The 20,709-nt window shown below is 43.7% G+C and overlaps 1 protein-coding gene across 2 annotated transcripts in view; it reads left to right on the forward strand.

The window, feature by feature from the left end:
* Positions 1-20,709, forward strand: part of LOC113179889 (N-acetyllactosaminide beta-1,6-N-acetylglucosaminyl-transferase) — an 80,186-nt gene that overhangs the window by 34,295 nt on the left and 25,182 nt on the right. Inside the window, exon 1 of one of the 2 annotated variants that reach the window (XM_026384649.2) lies at positions 9,749-10,667. The exons of the other annotated variant lie outside the window; for it this stretch is intronic. Coding sequence (XP_026240434.1) covers positions 9,749-10,667 — 919 coding nt within the window. Of the gene's footprint in view, positions 1-9,748; positions 10,668-20,709 lie in introns of those variants that run through there. 2 annotated transcript variants of the gene reach the window in all.

Below are 20,709 nucleotides of genomic sequence, written 5' to 3' on the forward strand. Positions count from 1 at the left end.
CTACTGCAGACCCTAGTTGATGAGGCCAAATCCTAAGAAGTAGACTTCAAACAGCATCTTCCAGCTGTGCTCTATCTTTCCTGAACATTGGGCATTTCCTGAACCTTCACTGTTTCTGAGGACAGCAATGGGGAAAATCTTTCCCATTCAGTTTTTCTAAAGCATCTTCTTGATTTTCTTTTCTTTTCTTTCTTTCTTTCTTTTTGTTTGTTTTTAAGTAGATATGGGGGATTTAATTTAGGAGTGCTTAAACAATGAGTCACATCCCCAGCCCTTTTTATTTTGAGACAGGTTCTTGCTAACTTGCTAAGGCTGTCCTCAAATTTGCAATCCTCCTGCCTCAGCCTCTTGAGTGGCTGGGATTGCAGGTATTTGGTACTATACCTGGCCTACTCATCTCAGAAGCTTCTCATTGCTGAGCCTAGATTGGGGCAGCACCTGCCCAAGCCCAATTGTTTCAACCTGAGGCCCACCAACTTGGTGCTTACCAATTGGTGCCTTATTCTACAGCAAAGAGGCAAAAAATGAGTCCAATTGCAGAGGCTGCTGCTTCAAAGACCACTTATGGGTTTTCAGAAGGCTGCTTCTTTTGATGGAATTAATCCATCATTTAACAAAGGCATTAATCTTGCTATGATTTTGGGTATTGTTGTTGTTTCCTGAGATTTATAGTGAACAATTGTTGGCCTTAGAAAGTTAAACCCAAAGGGTGGGGGATGTGGCTTTGTGGTAGAGCGCTTGCCTAGCATCCCCAGATTCTCTTAAAAAAAAAAAAAAGTTATATTCAAAGCAAAAGTGTGTTCATTGCTTTCCTAACAAAGCCTTTCTTCAGGTGGTTTCCTCTAAGCCAAATCTATCACTCGTCTTTCTTTCACCGCAGGCCTGCACAGCACGTGGCTGGCATTCATTTCTTAATAATGCTTTTGGACAAAGTCAAGATTGACAGATTTCCCCACTTACCTTGTGTCCTCTTTACGGCCAGGTTTCCAGGAAATGGATGGAAGGTCTTGCCCTGGAACTCTAAACTTCTCGCAGAGTCATGGCCTATCATCTTTCTCCTTCTCCAGATTGAAAAAATCAGACTGAACTGAAAATACCAGAGAGTAAAACTTGGATCTCTCCTGAGTAAGCTGGAGACCCTCGGGTCATCCTGAGGATTCAGCTTCGTGCCCTGATGGGTCAGTCCCCTCTTCTGGCCATTTCTTGTTTCCTCTCTTTAGCTAGCTCCTTCCTGAGCCCCAATCCTCATTTCACTTCCCCTTCATTGAGATGCTGTCATTCTGTCCTGGGTCACAGTCTGAACTCTCTGGGGATCTAGGAAGGAAGGCATTCGGCCTTGGACTCCTGATCTCGGGTGCTCCATGGGAACAGTGCCTTCCGGGAGACCCTGCTGTCCTCGCTAGGTGTGGGGTCATCTCCCCGAGAGAAGGAACACCTCCCTGTCTGGTGTCTCCTCTCCATCCTCCACTCCACCGCCCAGGTTTCTTGATTTTTCTCTGGTTTGTTATCCTTACCACTTTTTGGACTTACCCTGGCAATCACTCAACCTGAACCAAGCCCAATGATAACTTTCCCATAAAACAGTCCTCTCTTTATGCTGAATCTGGAATAACCGCAGAATTTAGAGTCAAAAGGGAACGTGGAGATCATCCCATCCCAAACCTAAAATTCTACAAATTTAGAAATTGCAAGTCAGAGTGGTCAAATATCTGGTTGATTGTCCTGCTCCATAAAATGAATTTGTAGTCCAATTACTTGTTTATGATAAATCATACAGAAAGATCACCCCCAATATAGGGGGTGTGGAAGGGAGGAGACTTTGGATACCAATAACACTGTAGTAATTATTATCTCTAAATTCTTACATTAATATTTAGGTTGTTACTAAAATCCTGTAATATCTACTGGGGGGCATGTGTAGTTAGTAAGACTTAAGTGCATTCATTTGGGTTCACTATGACATTATCGCATGACGGGTTAATCACTTTGTACCCAGGCCTTAGTGGTTTGCTAAAATATGAAGAAGGATCATGTAGGGTTTTGAACACACAACAGACCTAGTGATGATTCCCATCTTGCACACAGTGATTTGAGCGTTTCTTTCTCTTTTTTCACGGATCAATTACTGACTGTTCTGTATTCAGTGACTCCTTTCAGTAAGGACTGTCAACCTGGGAGTGAGTGGGACCAGTGGTATGTGAGGTGACCAGTTCTTCCTGGTTTGCCGAGGACTTAACAAGTCTTAGCACTGAAAACCAACGTGTCCTGAGCAGACCACAGTACTTGTTCACTGCAAGCTTTACCCACCCCATTCCTGCTCACCTTCCTACTCCCAGGCAAGTCACAATCCAGAATTAGTGCTCTAGATATTTATGGTCCCTGGGACGACTCTGATGGGTTACTGGAAAACATGTTACTGGAAACCCCTTAGTTGCGTGGGATTCAACACACGCAAAAGAAGGGACCGACCACACAATTCCAGCCACGAGGGTCCAAGCAAAGCAGACCAAAACCGGGCCTGCTCTGTGTGTAACAATTTTCCAATTGCTTTTGTGGTCAGAGTATAGAATTTATAAATTTTATCTTCACCTGTCCATTTTTTTTTTAAAATGCCAGGGCAGGTAACTATAAAATTGGAATCTAAAAATCACTTCAACTAGTGGGAGAATCAAATACAAATATTATCTTCCGTGAGGTATGAACACAGGATGTATCTTGCAGGAAGTTATGTCCCAGTGTTAATTTCTAGGAAAGTACAAGAAACGCCTGACTTTTTGGGATTTCTCCAAGCGCTCTGCCCTAACAAACTGTCTAAACTCTAGCAAAGGACAGGCTCTGTGGGAACGCAGCTGGCTTGCAGAGAGGATTGGATAAACTGAAAAGGAGTCAAGAATTTAATAAGGCTATTAAAAGTAGAAGTTGGAGGAAAACACTGCCTATCTCTATTTTAGGATTGTTTTGTTTCCATTTATTTGAGAACGTCCAGAAGCTGAGGACCATGAGATCTTCTAGATACAGATCTCTGCCAGGCAGCAGCGATGTAGTAAAATACTGTTCTTGCCTAGCACGCACCAGGCCCTGGGTTCGACCTCCAGCACTGTAAATAAGTAGTCAAATAAAGTACTGTCTCTGGAGCTGGGAGTGTAGCTCAGAGGTAAGGCCCATGCTTAGCATGGGTTTGACCCCCAGCATCACAAAAAAAGACAAAAGAAACAAAAAAGCTTATAAAGCTGGGGCATTTGGAGGTAGTTGGTATGAAAAGAAAAAAACAGAATAATATCCAGATCTGGACAGATAATTTCATCATGAATTTGCAGCCCATTTTCTCAGAGGAGACAATTGCAGTCAGAGAAAAGCTGCTATGAAAAACATAGTCACCCATGCTGTTCCTTGTCATCGAGCATAAGATTTTAGGTTATGGATTTGTGATGTTTTCATGGTGCTGAGGACTGAACCCAGGGGTGCTCTTGCACTGAGCTACATCCTCAACACTTTTTATATTTTATCTTGAGACAAGAGTCTCAAGATAAATTGTCTAGGCTGGCCTCCAACTTGCAATCCTGCCTCAGCCTCCCAAGATGTGGGGATTACAGGTGTACACCACCACAACCCGCTTGGAGGTCTTGGCCACCACTTCTTTGTCTCCACCTCCAGCTCTCTAAAAAAGTAGCCATGTTGGATGTAATTTTGAAAAAACAGGCTCAAGAGACTACAATTAGGAATGAAGGGAAGTTTCCCTGTGTTGGGGTCAGGACAGAGCGCAGAAAAAAAACTTTGCCTTTGATAAGGCAGAGTCTTGAAGTCTTGAGGTCTTGAGGTCTTGAGGGCTTCTGCCTGGCAGAATGACCCCCTCACACACTGCTCTTGTGCTGAGGCTCAGGGTGTCCATTACTTGCCCAAGCTCTTTGTACACCCAGCACTCTGTCTTGTGACCCAGGCTGCATTTGTAAAAGGGTACGATGGGGGCATGGGATGATCGACACTATTATTTGCCACTGTCTCAATTTCCTCATCAGGAAAGACACAGAAATTAATAAGTGATTGCACCAACACTGAAGTTGCAAAATTTAGGCCTGGAGGAGTATGATTGAAATCTAAGAGGACCTAACTATCGCCTCTAGGCTAAATCTGCCCTTGAGCTAACAGTAATTTTATTAATGTTTTCAAGTGGTCAAAATCAATATAAAAATAAACCCACTTGATGACCAGAAAGGGTATATTGAATTCAAACTTCAGCATCCATAAAATGAAGTTTAATTAGGACACAGGCATAGATTGTTAGGGCCACGTCCATGCTACTCTAGTCAAGTTAAGCAGCTGGGCCGCACCCTGAAATCACTTATTAGCTGGCTCTTTCCGGGAAAAGTCCTGACATTTGATTCAGAAGCAAGTGACGAACAGATTTGCCTGGAATTTTTTGAGCAAAGGTTTTGTCATAAATGTGAGTTTTCTAGATAAGAAAACCTACCCTTTTGTGCACAAAATGATTAATCTTTTAAAAATGGGGAGATCTGGGGATATGGCTCAGCGGTAGAGTGCTTGCCTAGCATGAGGCCCTAGGTTCAATTTCCCAGCACCGCAAAGGGGGTTTTCTGAATAAACACATTTCAGAAATACCTTTTTCAATTAGAATATGTAGAATAAATATGTATCTATTAGTGTTTATATTTTTAATTTCACTTTTTTTTTTTGACCTGGGGATTGAGCTCAGGGGGTGCTTAACCACTGAGCCACATCCCCAGCCTTTTTTTTGTTGTTGTTGTTTTGAGACAGGGTCTCGCCTAAATTGCTGAAGCTGGCTTTGAACTTGCAGTCTTCCTGCCTTGGCCTCCTGAGCCGCTGGGATTACAGGTGTGCACCACCACGCCTGGCCTCTAGTTCACTTTTTGTTCTTTGGTTATTTTCAAAGAAAGTCTAAGGGTTGATCTAGTCTTTTGTTTGTATCAATTTTCATAGTCTTGAGGTCCTTTGGCAGACATTAATATGTGCCGCAGTCTATCTGGGCACAAAATAACGGAGCCACCACAAAGCCTTGTAGGTTCAAATAGCAACTCTTTATTCCCAAACTCTCACCAGCACTCTACACACACTTCCCGGGAATACACTCCCTCCACCGGGCTGCGGGCACCAATTCTCCTGGAACCCCTCGAGAACTCAATGGGAACTCCAAAGTAGCAGGTGCCAGAGGCAGCAGGATCCGCCCTAATCCCAGCAGGATCCACCCTAATCTGGGAGCCTCCCTATTCCTAGAGGATCCGCCCTAATCCCGGAGCAGGGTCACCTTCCAACCATTCCCTCTAGCAAAATGCCAGGCGTCATTCTGCCATTCGACTACACTGTGTCTCTCAGCAAATATGATCTTTATAAATATTTGAGCTATTGATCTTGGAATGTGAAAAAAATGGGCCTGAGCTCTCTCAGTGCTGGTCATGGCGAGTGCCAGTGACCTCACGCAGCTGTACTTTTGGCCTTAAACCTGTTTCATTGTCAGACCATCACCTGTTGCTGACAACTGTATCCTGACCTGCCACCTCCCCATCCCTCTTCTGATTCATGACTTCTCTTCTGTTTAGCTGTGAGAACATTTGTTACGATTGGGTCTAGAGGGAGAGCTAATAGGTTAGGCCTCAAGAGGGACGGAAACCACCAGCATGGAGCTTGGATGCTTCAACCAAGGATGGTAATGCAATCCTTGTGTGTGCGCATGCGCACACATAAATGCCCATGATTTTAACATTTGCTAATTACTGATAACATTTTAGAAGTTTGGGCGTTTTTCTGATAAAATTCAGACTTTTTCACTTCTCTCTCTTTTAAAAAAAATTTAATTGGTTTTATTTTTTTGTTCACTTCTCTTAAAACATCGGAAGATCTGTTCAGCACCGGGTGCCTGATGCAGTGGGGCATCAGTTGCTGGTGTGGAGAGGAAGTCACATGCTCCGGGGGCATTGGAGCACAGGCTGTTCCTCACAGTCCTTCCCTCCTCACGTCCACACCTTGGCCAGGCATTAGCTGCTTCATCTTTCAGTCCTCAAGCCCTGCTTCTCCACCCTCCACCAGTTCTGCTTTCACTGTATCTTCCCCACCCGAGCGCATGGGAGAATATATATCGGGCCAGCGATGTGCAATCGTTATTTGGGTTGCTTGGACACTTGTTTGTTTGCTTCTTTACTTTCTGTGACTTGCTCATGACCTGAAGGTTTTAGGTTGCCAGACTGACACAGCCAGAGCCTATCCTGGCAGGATGGTGCAGTCTGGATGGAGTCGAGAGCACTCATCAAAAAGCATTAACTCCACACACCTGTCATTCCAGTGACTCTGGAGGCTGAGGCAGGAGGATCACAAGTTCCAGGTTGGCCTCAGTAACTTAGTGAGGCCCTAAGAGACTTAGGGAGACCATGTCTCCAAATAAAACATAAAAGGGGCTGGGGATGTGGCTCAGTGGTTGAGCATCCCTGGGTTCAATCGCCTGTGTGTGTGTGTGTGTGTGTGTATTGCCTTTCTGAACTTCCACAAATGAGTGACAATACAAATTATTTTTTCTTTACTTGCCTAGCTAGAGGAAGGCAGTAGTTAAGGTGTCATATTACACAGTAGGGCCTCCGTAGTCTTAAACAATTAGTTATGCTTTTCAGAATAACTAGGGGAGAAGAATTTGAGGATTCCTAAGATTACCTGTCAATTTAAATAAATAACTGCTTTGATTCAACAGCCAATCATCACCCAGGGTTCAATCCCAAGCCCCCTCCTCTGTTCACCCAGTTAGGGGGAATGAAAAAGCTCAGGTAAGGGTAATAAGAACTAAGTCATTGTGCAGGATAAGGGATCCCACTGGGGTTCGGGGGGAAGGCCCCCCGGAGAACCCAGCTTTTTGTTTTACTGTTTGGGCTGGGCCAATTATGTGCTACTAGCTGTAGTCCTTGGGGCTATTCTTTGGCTTATGACCATAAACGTTATCTTGGGGCCCAGAGAGGCTGGGTACAAAATGCCCACTTGTTGACAGTTTTTAATGTGTTACATGCCAACTAGAGTGAACCAGAAAAAAGGTCCAGGTTTGGAAGTTAATAGCTCAGTGTTCCCAATTATTTACTGGAAGAAGATGCCTGTTCTGTTACCAGAGAGACCAGGCAAAACAAACCTGCTCGTGCCAGCCGATAAACAGACATTATGTGCTCATCTCAGCGTGTTCATCTCAAGTAGCGTAAATAAGCCAGGGCGGGCTATAGACATGTTTCCTGGGGGGTTCATTTTCGTTTTGCGCGTTGGGAGCGGGTGTTGAATACTGCTATGTGGAACTGTAAGTCCTGTTGCAATTACCCACTTGCAGTCTGCTTTAACTAACTCGCGATGAAAGATCTCATAAGTTCATTTTGCCTTGGTGTCCAGAGCGCTCCTTGTTTTAGGATCAGGGCTGGGGCAAAGAGAAGGAGAAAAACAAGAAGAGAATTGCAGAGGAAGAAGCCGTTGGCCTCCTTTCCTACCTCCAAGCTTCCCTCTCCTGTTCTCCACAGTCCTGTCAAGGATATATTTTGCAGAAAAGGATGTGGCTGTAGAGCAAATGAAGGGAGTGAAGGCAACAGAATGGGCTATTTTATTGTCCCTCTCCTACAGCTTCATTCCCTGTGTGTTAGGAGCGCAGTGATAGAGAAGGGAAAGAGTGGTATTTAACCTCTGGGAATAAATCAACCCACTTAAAAGCCTTAAGGTGGGTGCTTCTCTTTTTCATTACTCAGAACAGAAATCAAAATACTAGGTCATTAGCAGTGTCCAAGATGTTGAATATTTTTTCAAAAGAGAAGCAACAGCAATAATCATAGCCACGCCATACTGAACATACATCAAGGGCTCAAATTCTTGCTAAACCATGACCAAGAGTTGTCTCATTTAATCTTCCTACCGACCATGTGAACTAGGAGCCACAGTTATTTACCATTTCACAGATGGAAGGCCCAGTGCCTAGAAAGGTTAAGTAACTTTACTCCCATCACGGCAACCAGCTGGGATTTAGCCAGGCAGACTGACTTCCACATCAGAACAAGGGAGCTGCAGAGGGAAGACGCCGTTTTCGATCCAGCTGAATGACTTTGGGAAGAATATTATTTTTAATCGGCCTCTGTTTCCTCATCTGGATAGTAAAGGCTTTGTGTTTGGTGATCCCAAGGCTCCCTGCCAACTCTTCAGCAGTTCTCCAAATCAGTATCTATTCTGCGTTCCCTGTTGTCATGGATTAATAAAGGTTAACTGGAGGATATTCAAGGGCTGGGAGGGACAGGGATATTGCTGCATTATGCACCCAATGTTTTCCTAATAGGGGCAGCTGCTCTGGTGGCCACAGGGGGCCCACTCAGGTGGAACAGCTGGGTAACTTCTGGAGTTGGGAACAGGATCCATTTTTTAACACATTTCCTGTGGCTGCCTCAGTTCATCTTTTAGTTGGACTCATCGTCTCTTTCCCTCTAGAAGTGTCCTTAGCACCAGCCTCCATCCCAGATGCACTCCAGGTTTGCTGTAGGCTCCCTTCCAACCAACACCTTGCACAGGTGAGCTTTGAGATGCCCTGTGCAATGTGACCAGACCTGCTCTTCCTGGTTCCCCCGAAAGACAGTGACTGATACTTCCAGGAATTTTGCAGCCGCCGGAAGCAGTTGGTCTTTCTTCAGAGTACGAGAAGTGGGAGAGGAGGGTGAGACTTTGAGTTCTATGAAGTGACTTCAGATCCGATGATGACGTGGGGTTTTTAAAGAGACCCAGGAGGTCGTCCCTCACACAGGGTATACAAGATCACATCAGCAGCTCAAGTCATCGGAAGCTCTGTGTGAAATGGGAACCCACGTGTGCTCTCTGGGAACAGTGGCTATCGCATTTCCCTCCACCAAACAAACTAAGGTGTGTTTAGTTCATTGTATGCCATCCAGATCCCCCTCTAAAGTGAAAAGTCACTCTCATCCCTGCCCCCACGGGTGTCATTCTTAGGGTGTCATTCTTAGTTCCGCAGCTGATAGTCTGCACATGCCTGCGTTTGCTGTGTCACACATCAGAATGTGTCTGTTTTAATCCAGCAGACCTCAACGTCCCCTCCCCCCATGGCAGATAATCTCTTTAGACTTGTCACAAGGGTATCTTTCTTATCTTTGTGTGCCCAGAGGCAGAGATAACCCTGAAATGAAAAGAGGTAGCAGAGAAACGAGAGAGAAAAAAAAAAAAAAAAAAAACCCAAGGAGCAGATGTGCTAAGTGCTGTGGTTTCCCAGGGCTGCTAGCTGGTTGTGGGGCTCACCAGAAAAAAGAAGACAGTCACTTATTCTAGAAGGGAGATCGGAACTGAATTGACGGCCTAGAAGTAGGGGAGGCAGTGGGAGTGATGCAAGAGAAACCCGTCTTTCCATTCCAGAATGTAATTTGCTAAGAGCCACCACTTGCATTTCATATGCAAATGAGGAGGCTTCCCGGAGGCTGGGCTGGGTTGGGCTGAGCAGCAGGGATTCGGTACTGCGCGGGGCTGCCGACCGGAGCCGGTGGGGAAGGCATCAAATCTTCAGCCAGCCCCAAAGAGGATGGACGAGACACTGAAGCCAACGACAGAGGAGGACTAAAGGACCGGAGGAAAGCACGCCAGCCCTCCCGGGGAAGCTGTCGAAATTCAAGATTGCAAGAGAAGTCATTTCAGCCTGTCACACTTGTGGTTTTGGGGACGAGGATCAATTTCTCAATCTCTGAAGAGAGATTCCTTTCCTGGGGAAGTGAAAATAATGAACTTTTGGAGGCATTACTTTTTGGCTATCAGCGGGCTCAGTGTGGTTTCTTTGGTGATATTTTACCATAGCCAGGCGAGCCTACCCAAAAATTGGCGAAAGGGTTCCAGCAAAAGGTCTTTGGGGATTGACGCCTGCAATCTCACCTTAGAAAAGAAGGCCACCTTTCTGCGGGAAAAGACACTGCCGTCATCTTTGGGAAGACTTTCTTGCAACGACTATGTGACCCAGAGTCACTACATCACAAGCCCCCTGTCGGGAGAAGAAGCTGCGTTCCCTTTGGCATTTGTCATGGTAATTCATAAGGACTTTGATACTTTCGAAAGGCTCTTCAGGGCCATCTATATGCCCCAAAATGTCTACTGTGTTCATGTGGATGAAAAATCCTCAAATGAGTTTAAAAAATCAGTGTGGCAGTTACTGAGCTGCTTCCCAAACGCTTTTCTGGCTTCTAAGATGGAACCCGTGGTCTATGGCGGGATTTCCAGGCTCCTGGCGGATATCAACTGCCTGAAAGACCTGGAGGCCTCTGAGGTCCCCTGGAAGTACGTCCTCAACACCTGCGGGCAAGATTTCCCCCTGAAAACCAACAGGGAAATAATTCAGTATCTGAAAGGATTTAAAGGGAAGAACATAACCCCAGGGGTGCTGCCCCCAGCTCATGCTGTGGGTCGGACCAAGTATGTCCACCGAGAGTACATCAGCAAAGAAGGTTCTTTTGTAAAAAATACGAACATTTTGAAAACCTCACCTCCACATCAAATGACCATCTACTTTGGCACTGCCTATGTGGCTCTTTCCAGGGAGTTTGTCAGTTTTGTTCTCCATGACCCCAGGGCTGTTGATTTGCTGCAGTGGTCCAAAGACACTTACAGCCCTGATGAACATTATTGGGTGACCCTCAATAGGATCCCAGGTAGGTGCCAATATCCATTCCCCTGTCTTTTTATGGATAGCCTGAGTTTGCTAGCATTTGGTTGCTTCAGGGAACTGATTCATTTGAAATTCTTTAGGGATAAAAAAAAAAAAAACCTTACATACTTAGGAAATGATTCATTGGGTTGCTTTTGGTGACAGTTTTGTGCTGGCTCTGTGGTCTTATAAATATGTGATATACAATGATCTAAGAAATCCCTACAGTAACTCTGGCAAAACTTCCTTTGGTTGTGTATGACATAGCTGCAACTCTGAGCTCAGTATTTTGAATGAATACTTTTCACGGCAAGCACAGCTACAACATAATGGGACTGATTTTTAAAGAACCATTCCAAAAATAGGTGACATTTCCGTCAGAGGCATGGTAGGCCCTGTCATGGACACAGTTATCCATCTCATTGATGCACAAGTTCTTGGAGCTGTTGTGGGTGAGGGCTGTTTTTAGAATCTTGGAAACCTCTTTAGATGTTCACAAATTATCACTCTGGCTTAAATGTCTCTGATAGGAGATCCAAACAAGAACCCAAGTCTTGAGTCATCTCTGTTCAACAAATCTAGCCTGCTATTCTATGGCCTGGGGGAGTGGTTAATGCTGAACTGGAGTTGATTCAAGGAGCATTCTCCATTTTTTTAGACCCTAGATTTCTATTACGAATTCCAGTTTGCAGCCTCATGCTTTTATACACTGTGAAGGCTTTTGGATTGTTTTTTTATTAGGAAAGAGGTCCAAGGTATGCTGGGCAGCTGAAGGCAGAAGATAGATACAGACTCCCTCTTTGATTCAGAACTGGGCTTCTTTTCAAAACCCATTTCCCACAGGTAGCCTGTGGCCTGCAGTGCCTCTTTTTGTGAATGTCCCAGTAAACTTGTTCCACATATTTGCCAGCAGGGTTGTAGTCATCAGTCCCATGTGAGGGTGACCCTTTGCCTGCCATTCGTGAGACAAGTCGTGTGTGTGTGCTGGCTTTATCTCTCTGAATGGTGTTTGTAGCTACCTTCATATCTGAAAGTAGACTCAAAGCAGCAAGACACTTTTAGGTCCGAGATAACTCAACATTCCTAAACCACAGAGATAGACACAGAAAGGGACCGAAAGTGGACAGACAAGGTGACTGGGATATAGGTTGAGATAGGCTATCCTGTGAGAGTTTTATTTTCAGAGATACTAACCTGTCAGGTCACAAAGATTTGTAGAGGGGGAGGGACTGACCCTTTATCCTAGCACAGTGAGTTCTAACACAGTATTTACAAATACCTAGTTTAAACATGTATGCATCCTGTACATGGCACCTAATACAGTATTTGTTGGTACAGTTCGTGCCAGATGTTATATTCTGCCTCTAATTGCTGTTCGCCGTTGCAGATAATGAGGCTTCGAAGGATTTTTTTTTTTTTTTTAAGTACCAGGGATTGAACCCACACTCAACCACTGAGCCTCATCCTCAGCCCTATTTTGTATTTTCTTTGTAGACAGGGTCTCCAGAGTTGCTTAGTGCCTTGCAAAATTGCCAAGGCTGGTTTTGAACTCCCCATCCTCCTGTCTCAGCCTCCTGAGCCACTGGGATTACAGGCATGCGCTACCATGCCTGGCCAGATAGAAATATTTTGCTTATGCTGTTCACATAGCTCATCCAAGGCTAAGCTGGTTCAGATCCTGGATTTGATTGACCTGAAATTCTAGTTGGTTTTCTTGCAGCAGGAAAAGAAGAACAATCCTTTGTTCTTTCCTTTATTTTATTTTATTTTTTTAATTTATTTATTTATTTTAGTTCTCGGCAGACACAACATCTCTGTACGTGGTGCTGAGGATCGAACCTGGGCCGCACGCATGCCAGGCGAGCGCGCTACTGCTTGAGCCACATCCCCAGCTCCTGTTCTTTCCTTTATATCCTAAATAAATTCTCTGCAGAATCACAGAGAGGAGAAAAGTTGATTGGGAAAAATAAGGAAGGGTGTGGCAGTAAGCTGTGCATGGCCATTTGAGCTGACACAAGGCTAGCAGGGACTGTGTGTCCATGTGTGTGACGTGTGTATGTGTGTGTGCATGTTGAAGACAGTGGGCGTGTGAGGCCTGTCAGGTCCACTATGCTAACCAGAGTCACAGGTGTCCTTTCCAGAATTGACATCCCCACCCCCTAATGGCTTCCATTTATGGGTTTCTTTTCTGCCTGCTCTAGAACAGGCTTTGGTCTGGCTCTTCCTTCTCTGAGCCGTGGATATGGTAAGTGTTCTTTAATTAGTGTTCTCAGAGAGGCTGGAGAGCGGGAAGCGGCCAGCTGAGATGCTGAACCCCATCAATGTTATAACAAAGAACACGAGGTGTCCAAACAGGTTCTTCTGTCCTCTCCCTTCTCTCCTGTCCTCCGCCATCTTGGGATCTGCCTGACTCCATTGCCTGCCATGCCTTCTCACCAGACTCTCAGGATCAAGTGAGATCCCTCATCAAGAAGCAAAAGCAAAATTGTCCTATTCTCTCACGAATTCTTTTCTTTTCCTTCTCCCTCTTGTCTTCCTCTCTTCCTCCTTTCCCTCCCTCTCTCCATACCTGAGATGGAACCTAGGGCCTGGCATGGGCCAGAGAGGCACTGTACCCCTGAGCTACATCCCCAGCCCTAGGTTGGCTTAAAAAAAAAAAAAAAGATTCAAAAACAAACAAACAAAAAAACCCAGAGGGGTTGGGGATGTAGGTTGGTGGTGGATCACATGCTTAGCACAAGGCCCAGGAACAATCCTAGCACCCCAAAAAATAACTAAATAAAATAGTAAAGATATTAAAAACTTCAAAATTCAACAGGCACTCCATCAAAGGTTACATTTATGAACAATAGCAGTAATTAAAACATTGTAGAAAACATGTATCAGTGAATTTTTTACACGTTCACTACAATAATACTCAGGAAAAGAAAAATGGTCCTTCTTTTAGGGATCATGCTGTTTGCAAGATGTGTACTTGACTTAAATGGATCGTATGTAGGCATTTAGGATGCTATTTTTAACTCAAAAGCTCAACTTTTAAAAACATTTTGAAGCATTTGAAAATCTAGGTCCAAGGAATTATTTCTAAGACACAGTTTCCAGGAAACCTTCACTCTCCAGTATCCAAAAATGATGAATGTCCTCTCAGCCTGGTGACACCTCTGTGAATCCCTGCTTGAAGCTCTGTGATAGCTTCTCCTTATCTGGAGAGTCATTACCACGCCCTGTGGCCTGACCTCCAGGACCTGAGCCCCAGCGTTATCTCTGCTCTCCTGGCTTCCAGATGATGACTCACTTTATGTTCCAGTAAATACTTGGCCCTGCACACGTCTGCAATTTGCATTTTTTTCCCCCTGTTTCTATAGTTTACTGGCACCTTTTCATCCAGTTGTATGTTATGAGGTCCCAGTTATACCAGAGACATGCGAATACTGTAGGAAGGAAAAGCCACAATAGAGAGTGGAGGGGCTGGGGATGTGGCTCAAGCGGTAGCGCGCTTACCTGGTATGAGGCCCGGGTTCCATCCTCAGCACCACATACAAACAAAGATGTTGTGTTCGCCAAAAAATAAAAAATAAATATTAAAATTCTTTCTCTCTCTCTTTAAAAAAAAAATAGAGAGTGGAGATTTGGAAGGGGAAAAGAGCCCTCTGGAGATGGGCAGTGTTCCAGGGACATTTCTGTCTTTATAGATTTGGCTTCCTCTGACTGTCGTGACTCCTAGAAGAGAATATTCTCGTGCATAGTGGGAGTCTGCATGGAAACCAAGGCTCTCCAATCTCTCCTATCCTAAGTGACCTTTTACACTGCAGAGTAATCTTCCCAACCTATCTGATTATTTCATACTCCACTGCCCTTCCCTTGTCTAGTAAATGAACTAAACACTCCTCCCTGGGCCTTTCCCCATGGATGGAAAAGCCCATGACCTTCCTGACCTTCCGCTATCTCTCCCTGTCCTCACATACACTGACCTCTTTAGCTGTAGCCCAGGTTTCTGCCCTTCGTCATGCAATTAAGTCTTCACCAAGACTTAATTTTTACCCTTCTTACAGGGATGTTGACCATATTTTACAGATCAGCACAAAGGTCATCTCCCTCATAAAAAACTTTTTTTTCCCCATTTTTGAATATGAATTAAACTTCTTATAGCTCTTACATTAAACTTGAAATTCTTACCATCTTTCATTTAAGATATTGAACTATCAATGTATTCACACTTGAAAGCTCATCAAAATTCATTGTAATCATTGCCTCCATGGGACACAATATTGGGCATCACGTAATGAGAATTTAAGGAAAGAGACACTTTTTTGATCCCTTCTGGGCAGTATTGAGGGAGAGAAAGAAACAGAGGAGCATATTGAGTCTGATAAAATAAGCATGGAGATTACAATGTGAAATTGAGTTTTCAAGTAAATATCTAGGGTCATTCTGGGTTTTTTTAAATTTGTTCTTTTTAGATATATATGACAGTAGAGTGCATCTTGACATCTTATACATACGCAGAGTATAACTTATTCTAATTAGGATTCCATTCTTGTGGTTGTACTTGATGTGGAGCTACATTGGTCCTGTATTCATGTATGAACATAGGAGAGTCATGCCCAATTCATTCTATTATCTTTCCCATTCCACCCCCCGCATCTTCCCCCAATCCCCCCTGTCCCAATCCACCACCCCCTCACTAGCATCTGCATATCAGAGAGAACATTTGGTTTTTTGGGATGGCTTATTTCACTTAGCACGATCGTCTCCAGTTCCATCCATTTACCAGCACAATTTGCAATTTTCTTATGGCTTTTAATGATGCCCTCTCATGAAGGATGCCCTTCCCACCATCCCTATCCAACCCCTCTTTGTACTTTATGACCTGTGTTGGGTAGCATCTCACCTGGAAGCCACCTCTGATGACTTCCATCACAGACAGCTGTGCCGCAGTCTTGGCTGGGCACAAGATCACGAGCCACTCACACTTTGTAGATTCAAACAGTAATTCTTTATTCCCGAACTCACACCGACTGTCTACATACACATTCTGGGGAAATTCAAGTTCTCCTGCACAATTCACGTCCCAAATACTTTCTCAATTCCACAAGAACTCAACGGGAACTCAGGCAGCAGGAACGCCCTATTCCCAGCAGCAATAACCTTAAACCTGGAACTTCCCTAAAACCAGATTGTCTTAAACCGGGAACACCTTAAACTTGTCTTAAACCGGGAACACCCTATACCCAAAGAGCGGGATACTTCCTCAAACCTGCAGGATACACCTTAAACCTGGATCCACCCTCGTCCTTGAGCAGGGTCACCTTTCTCAAACACACATGCAAGGTCACAGCGGATTTCCAAGGCAAGTCCATTTAACATGGGGTATGCTGGCAAGGAAATTTCGATGTGTCATTCCTACTCGGCAGTGGCCCTCAGCACAGCTGATTCTCCAATGCTGGTTGTCTGATACCAAAGCCCTGTTGACGGCGCAGAAACAAGATTACCTGTTAAGGAAGCATCTCCTCTTCCCTACCCCTTCAGTATCTGAGTGCTTGAAAGGCAGCCAATGTGACATCCCCCTAAATTTTCCCCACTACTTGCATCACTGGGCATCTTCCCGATTTGAGGATGTGCAGAGTGCTAGATGGTTGTGGATTGGGTCTGGAGAGGGATAGGAATGTGCTAAATCAATAGTTGTATAAGAGGATGGGAGCCAGGCACGGTGGTGCATGCTTGTAATCCCAGCAGCTCAGGAGGCTGAGATGGCAGAATCACAATTTCAAAGCCAGCCTCAGCAAGGTGAGGCGCTAAACAACTCAACTGTCTCTAAATAAAATACAAAATAGGGCTGGGGATGTGGCTTAGTGGTCGAGTTGTTATGCTCGAATTCGGGACCCCCAAAAGACCACCAAAGACCAAGATCTACGTAAGCAGCAAAGAGATGTTTATTGCGAGCTAGCTTGGTCCTCCGCGCACACACACAGCAACTGGTGACGCTGAGAGGCCCTGAGCCCAGGGTTTGCAGCAGTTTTATACTTTCTTTGGAGAAGGCAGGGACTTCACATACGTCACAGCATCTTTTAGGAAATCATCAGACACCACGGGAAAATCATAAAACAACTCTAGAACATGATTAGCACATTCACTGGCGGGAACAAGTTGGGTAGAGGTGATTGGTTACTGCAAGAAGGGAATTCATTTGAACTGATTGGTTTAAGCCATGAGGGGTGTTCGTGCTGAACTACATGGTTTCCCAACACCATAAACTACTGGGAGGGTCATCTGGCATCCCAGGTATTTCCCTGTCTCATGCTGATTGGTGGCTGCTAGGGGGTTGCTATGGGTCCCCACCTAGCCTGACTGAGTCAGGGACACCTGGTGCAGCAGATCTCTCCTGTTATTTGTAGATAAACAACTTGTCAGGGTGGGAATGTGCCTAGGAGTGCTCTGTGGGTCTTTCCAAGGACAAAGGTCATGTCCCTTCCTTGGACAGGCTTTGCTCTGAGGTAGAGGCTGGTTTTTCAGAGTAATCCTGAGTTCAATTCCTGATACCAAAAATAACAAGATGGGAGGAACATGGAAGAGTATCCTATACCCTGGGTGGGTGATAATTTCAATAGTGAAGAGTACTATCAGTAGGTAAAATATAGCTTGAAGATGTAATTCCACCAGAGCCAGGCCAACAAATGATATCAGTCAATAAGGGGGAGACCTGGTGTAATTGACATGGAAGAGAGGCTCTCCTTAAATAATCTGGTTCCCAGGCAGTGAACTTGAGCCTATCATGCATTTGGCAAGACAGCACTGGCAAGACAGCACTGGCAGGCAGCAGGTATAGATACCTCCAGTGAGTTTCTGTCTTACCTGTACCTGGTTTGAGTTTTTCCCACTTGACATCATTCACCCCTCCTGTTAGTACCATATCAGGGGTTACCCAGGGTTTATGGAGTGAGCTACTTTGAGCTTATTTGATGGAATGGAGGATGTTCTGTATTTGCAGACTTAGAAAACTAGAGTATCGGATATGAAAGATTAAGGGAAAACAATAATGGGAAGAAACCAAACCAGGTGTTGCTCTCCACAAATGCAAACACTGAGCTATTTAGAAGGTATGCGTTCTGTACAGAAAGGTTACCTGGGCTTTACACTGGGCGGGGCTGGATCAGTCCCAATCTTTTTCAAAGTATGCATTGTGTTCTCAGTACATCAGCCCAAATTTAGAATTCAGTTTCTAGAACCACAAACAACGCATTCGCAAACACAGATGGACAGATAGAACTGTGCCTTAATCAGCGTCATCAGAATACTCAGGTCTACCATGGTGATTATTTTTTCATGGCCAGAGGACCACCCACAGTGGCATCTGTTTTGTCAATGTAGGAGATCGATTCTGGTTGAAGGAGAAATTCCACAAATGGATTTCTATCCATTGAACAGAGTTTTTTTTGTTGTTGTTGTTTTTTTTTAATGCTATCATATTTAAACAGCCACATGATACTGTGTGTAATAAATGTGAATGTCCTTTTCAAAATATTGTATTAGTGATGTGAACCTGTTGGGCTTGTTCGATCTCTTTGGTAAAGGGCTCTAGGCTCTTTCGGGCTGGTGATTCAGGTAGGATTACGGGGGAAGATTTATAGCTACGGTGTACCTTGGCTCCAGAGTACCTAGGCTGATGAGTCTACAGCATAAGAGGCCCAGCTCCTGGTAGAGAGACCTTAGACAGATGACAGGGTATTTTCATAACTAAATTGTGCTATAGCTTAGCCATTTATAGACTCATTTACAATGGTTCCAGCCATTGGCTCCATTGGAAATTTGAGATCAGCTCCCCCATTATAAAACCCCAATCATTTCCCCCAATCCTTCAGATGAAAATAATTAGGAAATTATTTACTACTCCTTATTACCATTTAATTCCTACTCACTAGAAGGACTTTTTACTAGAAAAAAAAATGGATTAAAGTATATATGAATATTTAATTAAGTATAAATACAATCATGATTGGCAAATGTCCACTAAACTGAATATAACATGAATTTAATCTCAGCTAAGACGATTGATGTAGATACTATTTTAGAACTGGCAAGACCATTTTCCAACTCAATCAACTGGCCCATAATTAAATACCTACCGATTATATTTAATCAAATCTTTTCTAAAAATAGCACTCTTTTTTTTAAACAAAAACATATAATTGCATTTCAATGACTCTTTAAAACAACAAAATATTAATTGTATGTCAAAGCCACATATAATTGGTATATGTGTAGATCAATGCACATAACAAATGATAAATATATACTGAATAACTAAATTATCTCTGTAACATAAAGATTTCTACCTTCTTTGTACATTTTCTTCCATTCTTTGAGTTCACAAGATATTATGAAGAGGGCTTTGGAGTAAAAAAAAAAAAAAAAAAAAACATGGCTTAAGCCTTTTCTTCCAATATTTTGGAGGAACTAGGTGATTCCAGACTTGGTTTATGCTGATCCTGTTTTCTCCTTAGTTCCCGGAGAAGTCATGAGTAGGAGTAAGATAATGCTTTCCGTGTGGGGGGGTCCCCGGAGCTGAGCATGCGCAGTCCCCTGCAGGCTCTGTTAGGCACAGATGGGCCAGCCTCACCTCACAGCTTCTGACACAGCAGGTCTGGGGCAGTCCAGAATCTGTATTTCTGTACAGCTCCTCAGGTGACACTTCTTGACTAAGGACCACACTTTGAGAACTGATGACATAGACCCATCATCTTTCACAGACACTGGCACATTTAGGTTTGCAGCAAAGGTTGTTTCTCTCCATTTTCAACCAGAAATTTTCTTTGAGAAAAAAAGCAGCCACCAGTTAAAAAAAAAAAAAAAGCTTTATGGTGTTGATTGCTGATGGCAGGCTGGATATAAAGGGTGTCAAATGACTGATACCTAGGGAGAACTAAGGAAATGCCAAGGACTTTGGAATGAGTGAAAGCTGACAATGAATTTGAGCTCTATCTCTGTTAACTCATGACCTTGTGTAAACCAGACTTCAGACTCTCACTTGTACATTCACAATAATGATGGCTACATAGTTGGGTTGTTTTGAGAATTAAATGAAAAAACTAGGTATAGAGTGAGAGGTTCAGAGTTTAGGCACTAATTAATACAAATATTTAATAAGAAAACCTAAATCTGATCTAGTTTTCCTACATGACTGAGATCTGCCAGATGTGGAATAAATCAGTTGAAATCCCTTTTCACTGCCAAAGGATGTCTACGTCCTGACTCACCTACCCCTGTGAAACTAGGTATAGATATTAGCCAAAGAGGGATAGTAGGAAATGCAGGAAAATGTGAAATTCAACATGTTCAGGTGGATACCTATTCTGGATCATTCTGATTCTCCTTAAGTGTTATTGGTGTCATCTTTGTAGACTACTGAAAAGCTTGACTTCAAGTCCTCAAAAACCTTGAATGAGCCCTTAAAATAGCACTACGAAGTGCACTTTATCTATTAGAAGAGGGTTTCCTTAAAGACACAAAAGACATCAGTGGTACCATCACATACCTCTTTTTGAGATTGCTGCACATGAAAGGAGCAGGAATTGGGTTTAACTGGTTGCTTTATTTTCTTAAATCCTGCCAAATTTCTGAAAGGACTTAACGTGTCTGTTTAGAACATAATATAATTTTTTTGAAAAGGAAATCAACAGAGCCAACCCTTGAAAGAAACAAGACAGTTTTTTTTTTTTTCTTTCTCACAATCATTCTATAGAGGTCTTTGCCAGCTCAGCCACATCCTTCCCACTTTGGGTGTTCAACTTCCTCAATGTTAAAATTAATTTTACTAAAGTCCTAACCGCTTACACAGGGATAATTTTAAAACTCTATTGTAAGAAGGTATAAACGCACAAGGAATGGTACAGAGAATAGTGCACCAATTCTCTCTTGTCCATCAGCCTAATTTGGGGAACATCGACATGTAGCACAAACTCAAAAAAACTTAAAATTGATGCCAAATCTTGGACTTGACTGTGTAATTCTCAGAAACAAGAAGCTTTCTCTTTTTCAAAGAAAATGGA

Source organism: Urocitellus parryii, chromosome 8 (assembly GCF_045843805.1).
Source record: "Urocitellus parryii isolate mUroPar1 chromosome 8, mUroPar1.hap1, whole genome shotgun sequence".
Taxonomy (NCBI): Eukaryota; Metazoa; Chordata; class Mammalia; order Rodentia; family Sciuridae; genus Urocitellus; species Urocitellus parryii.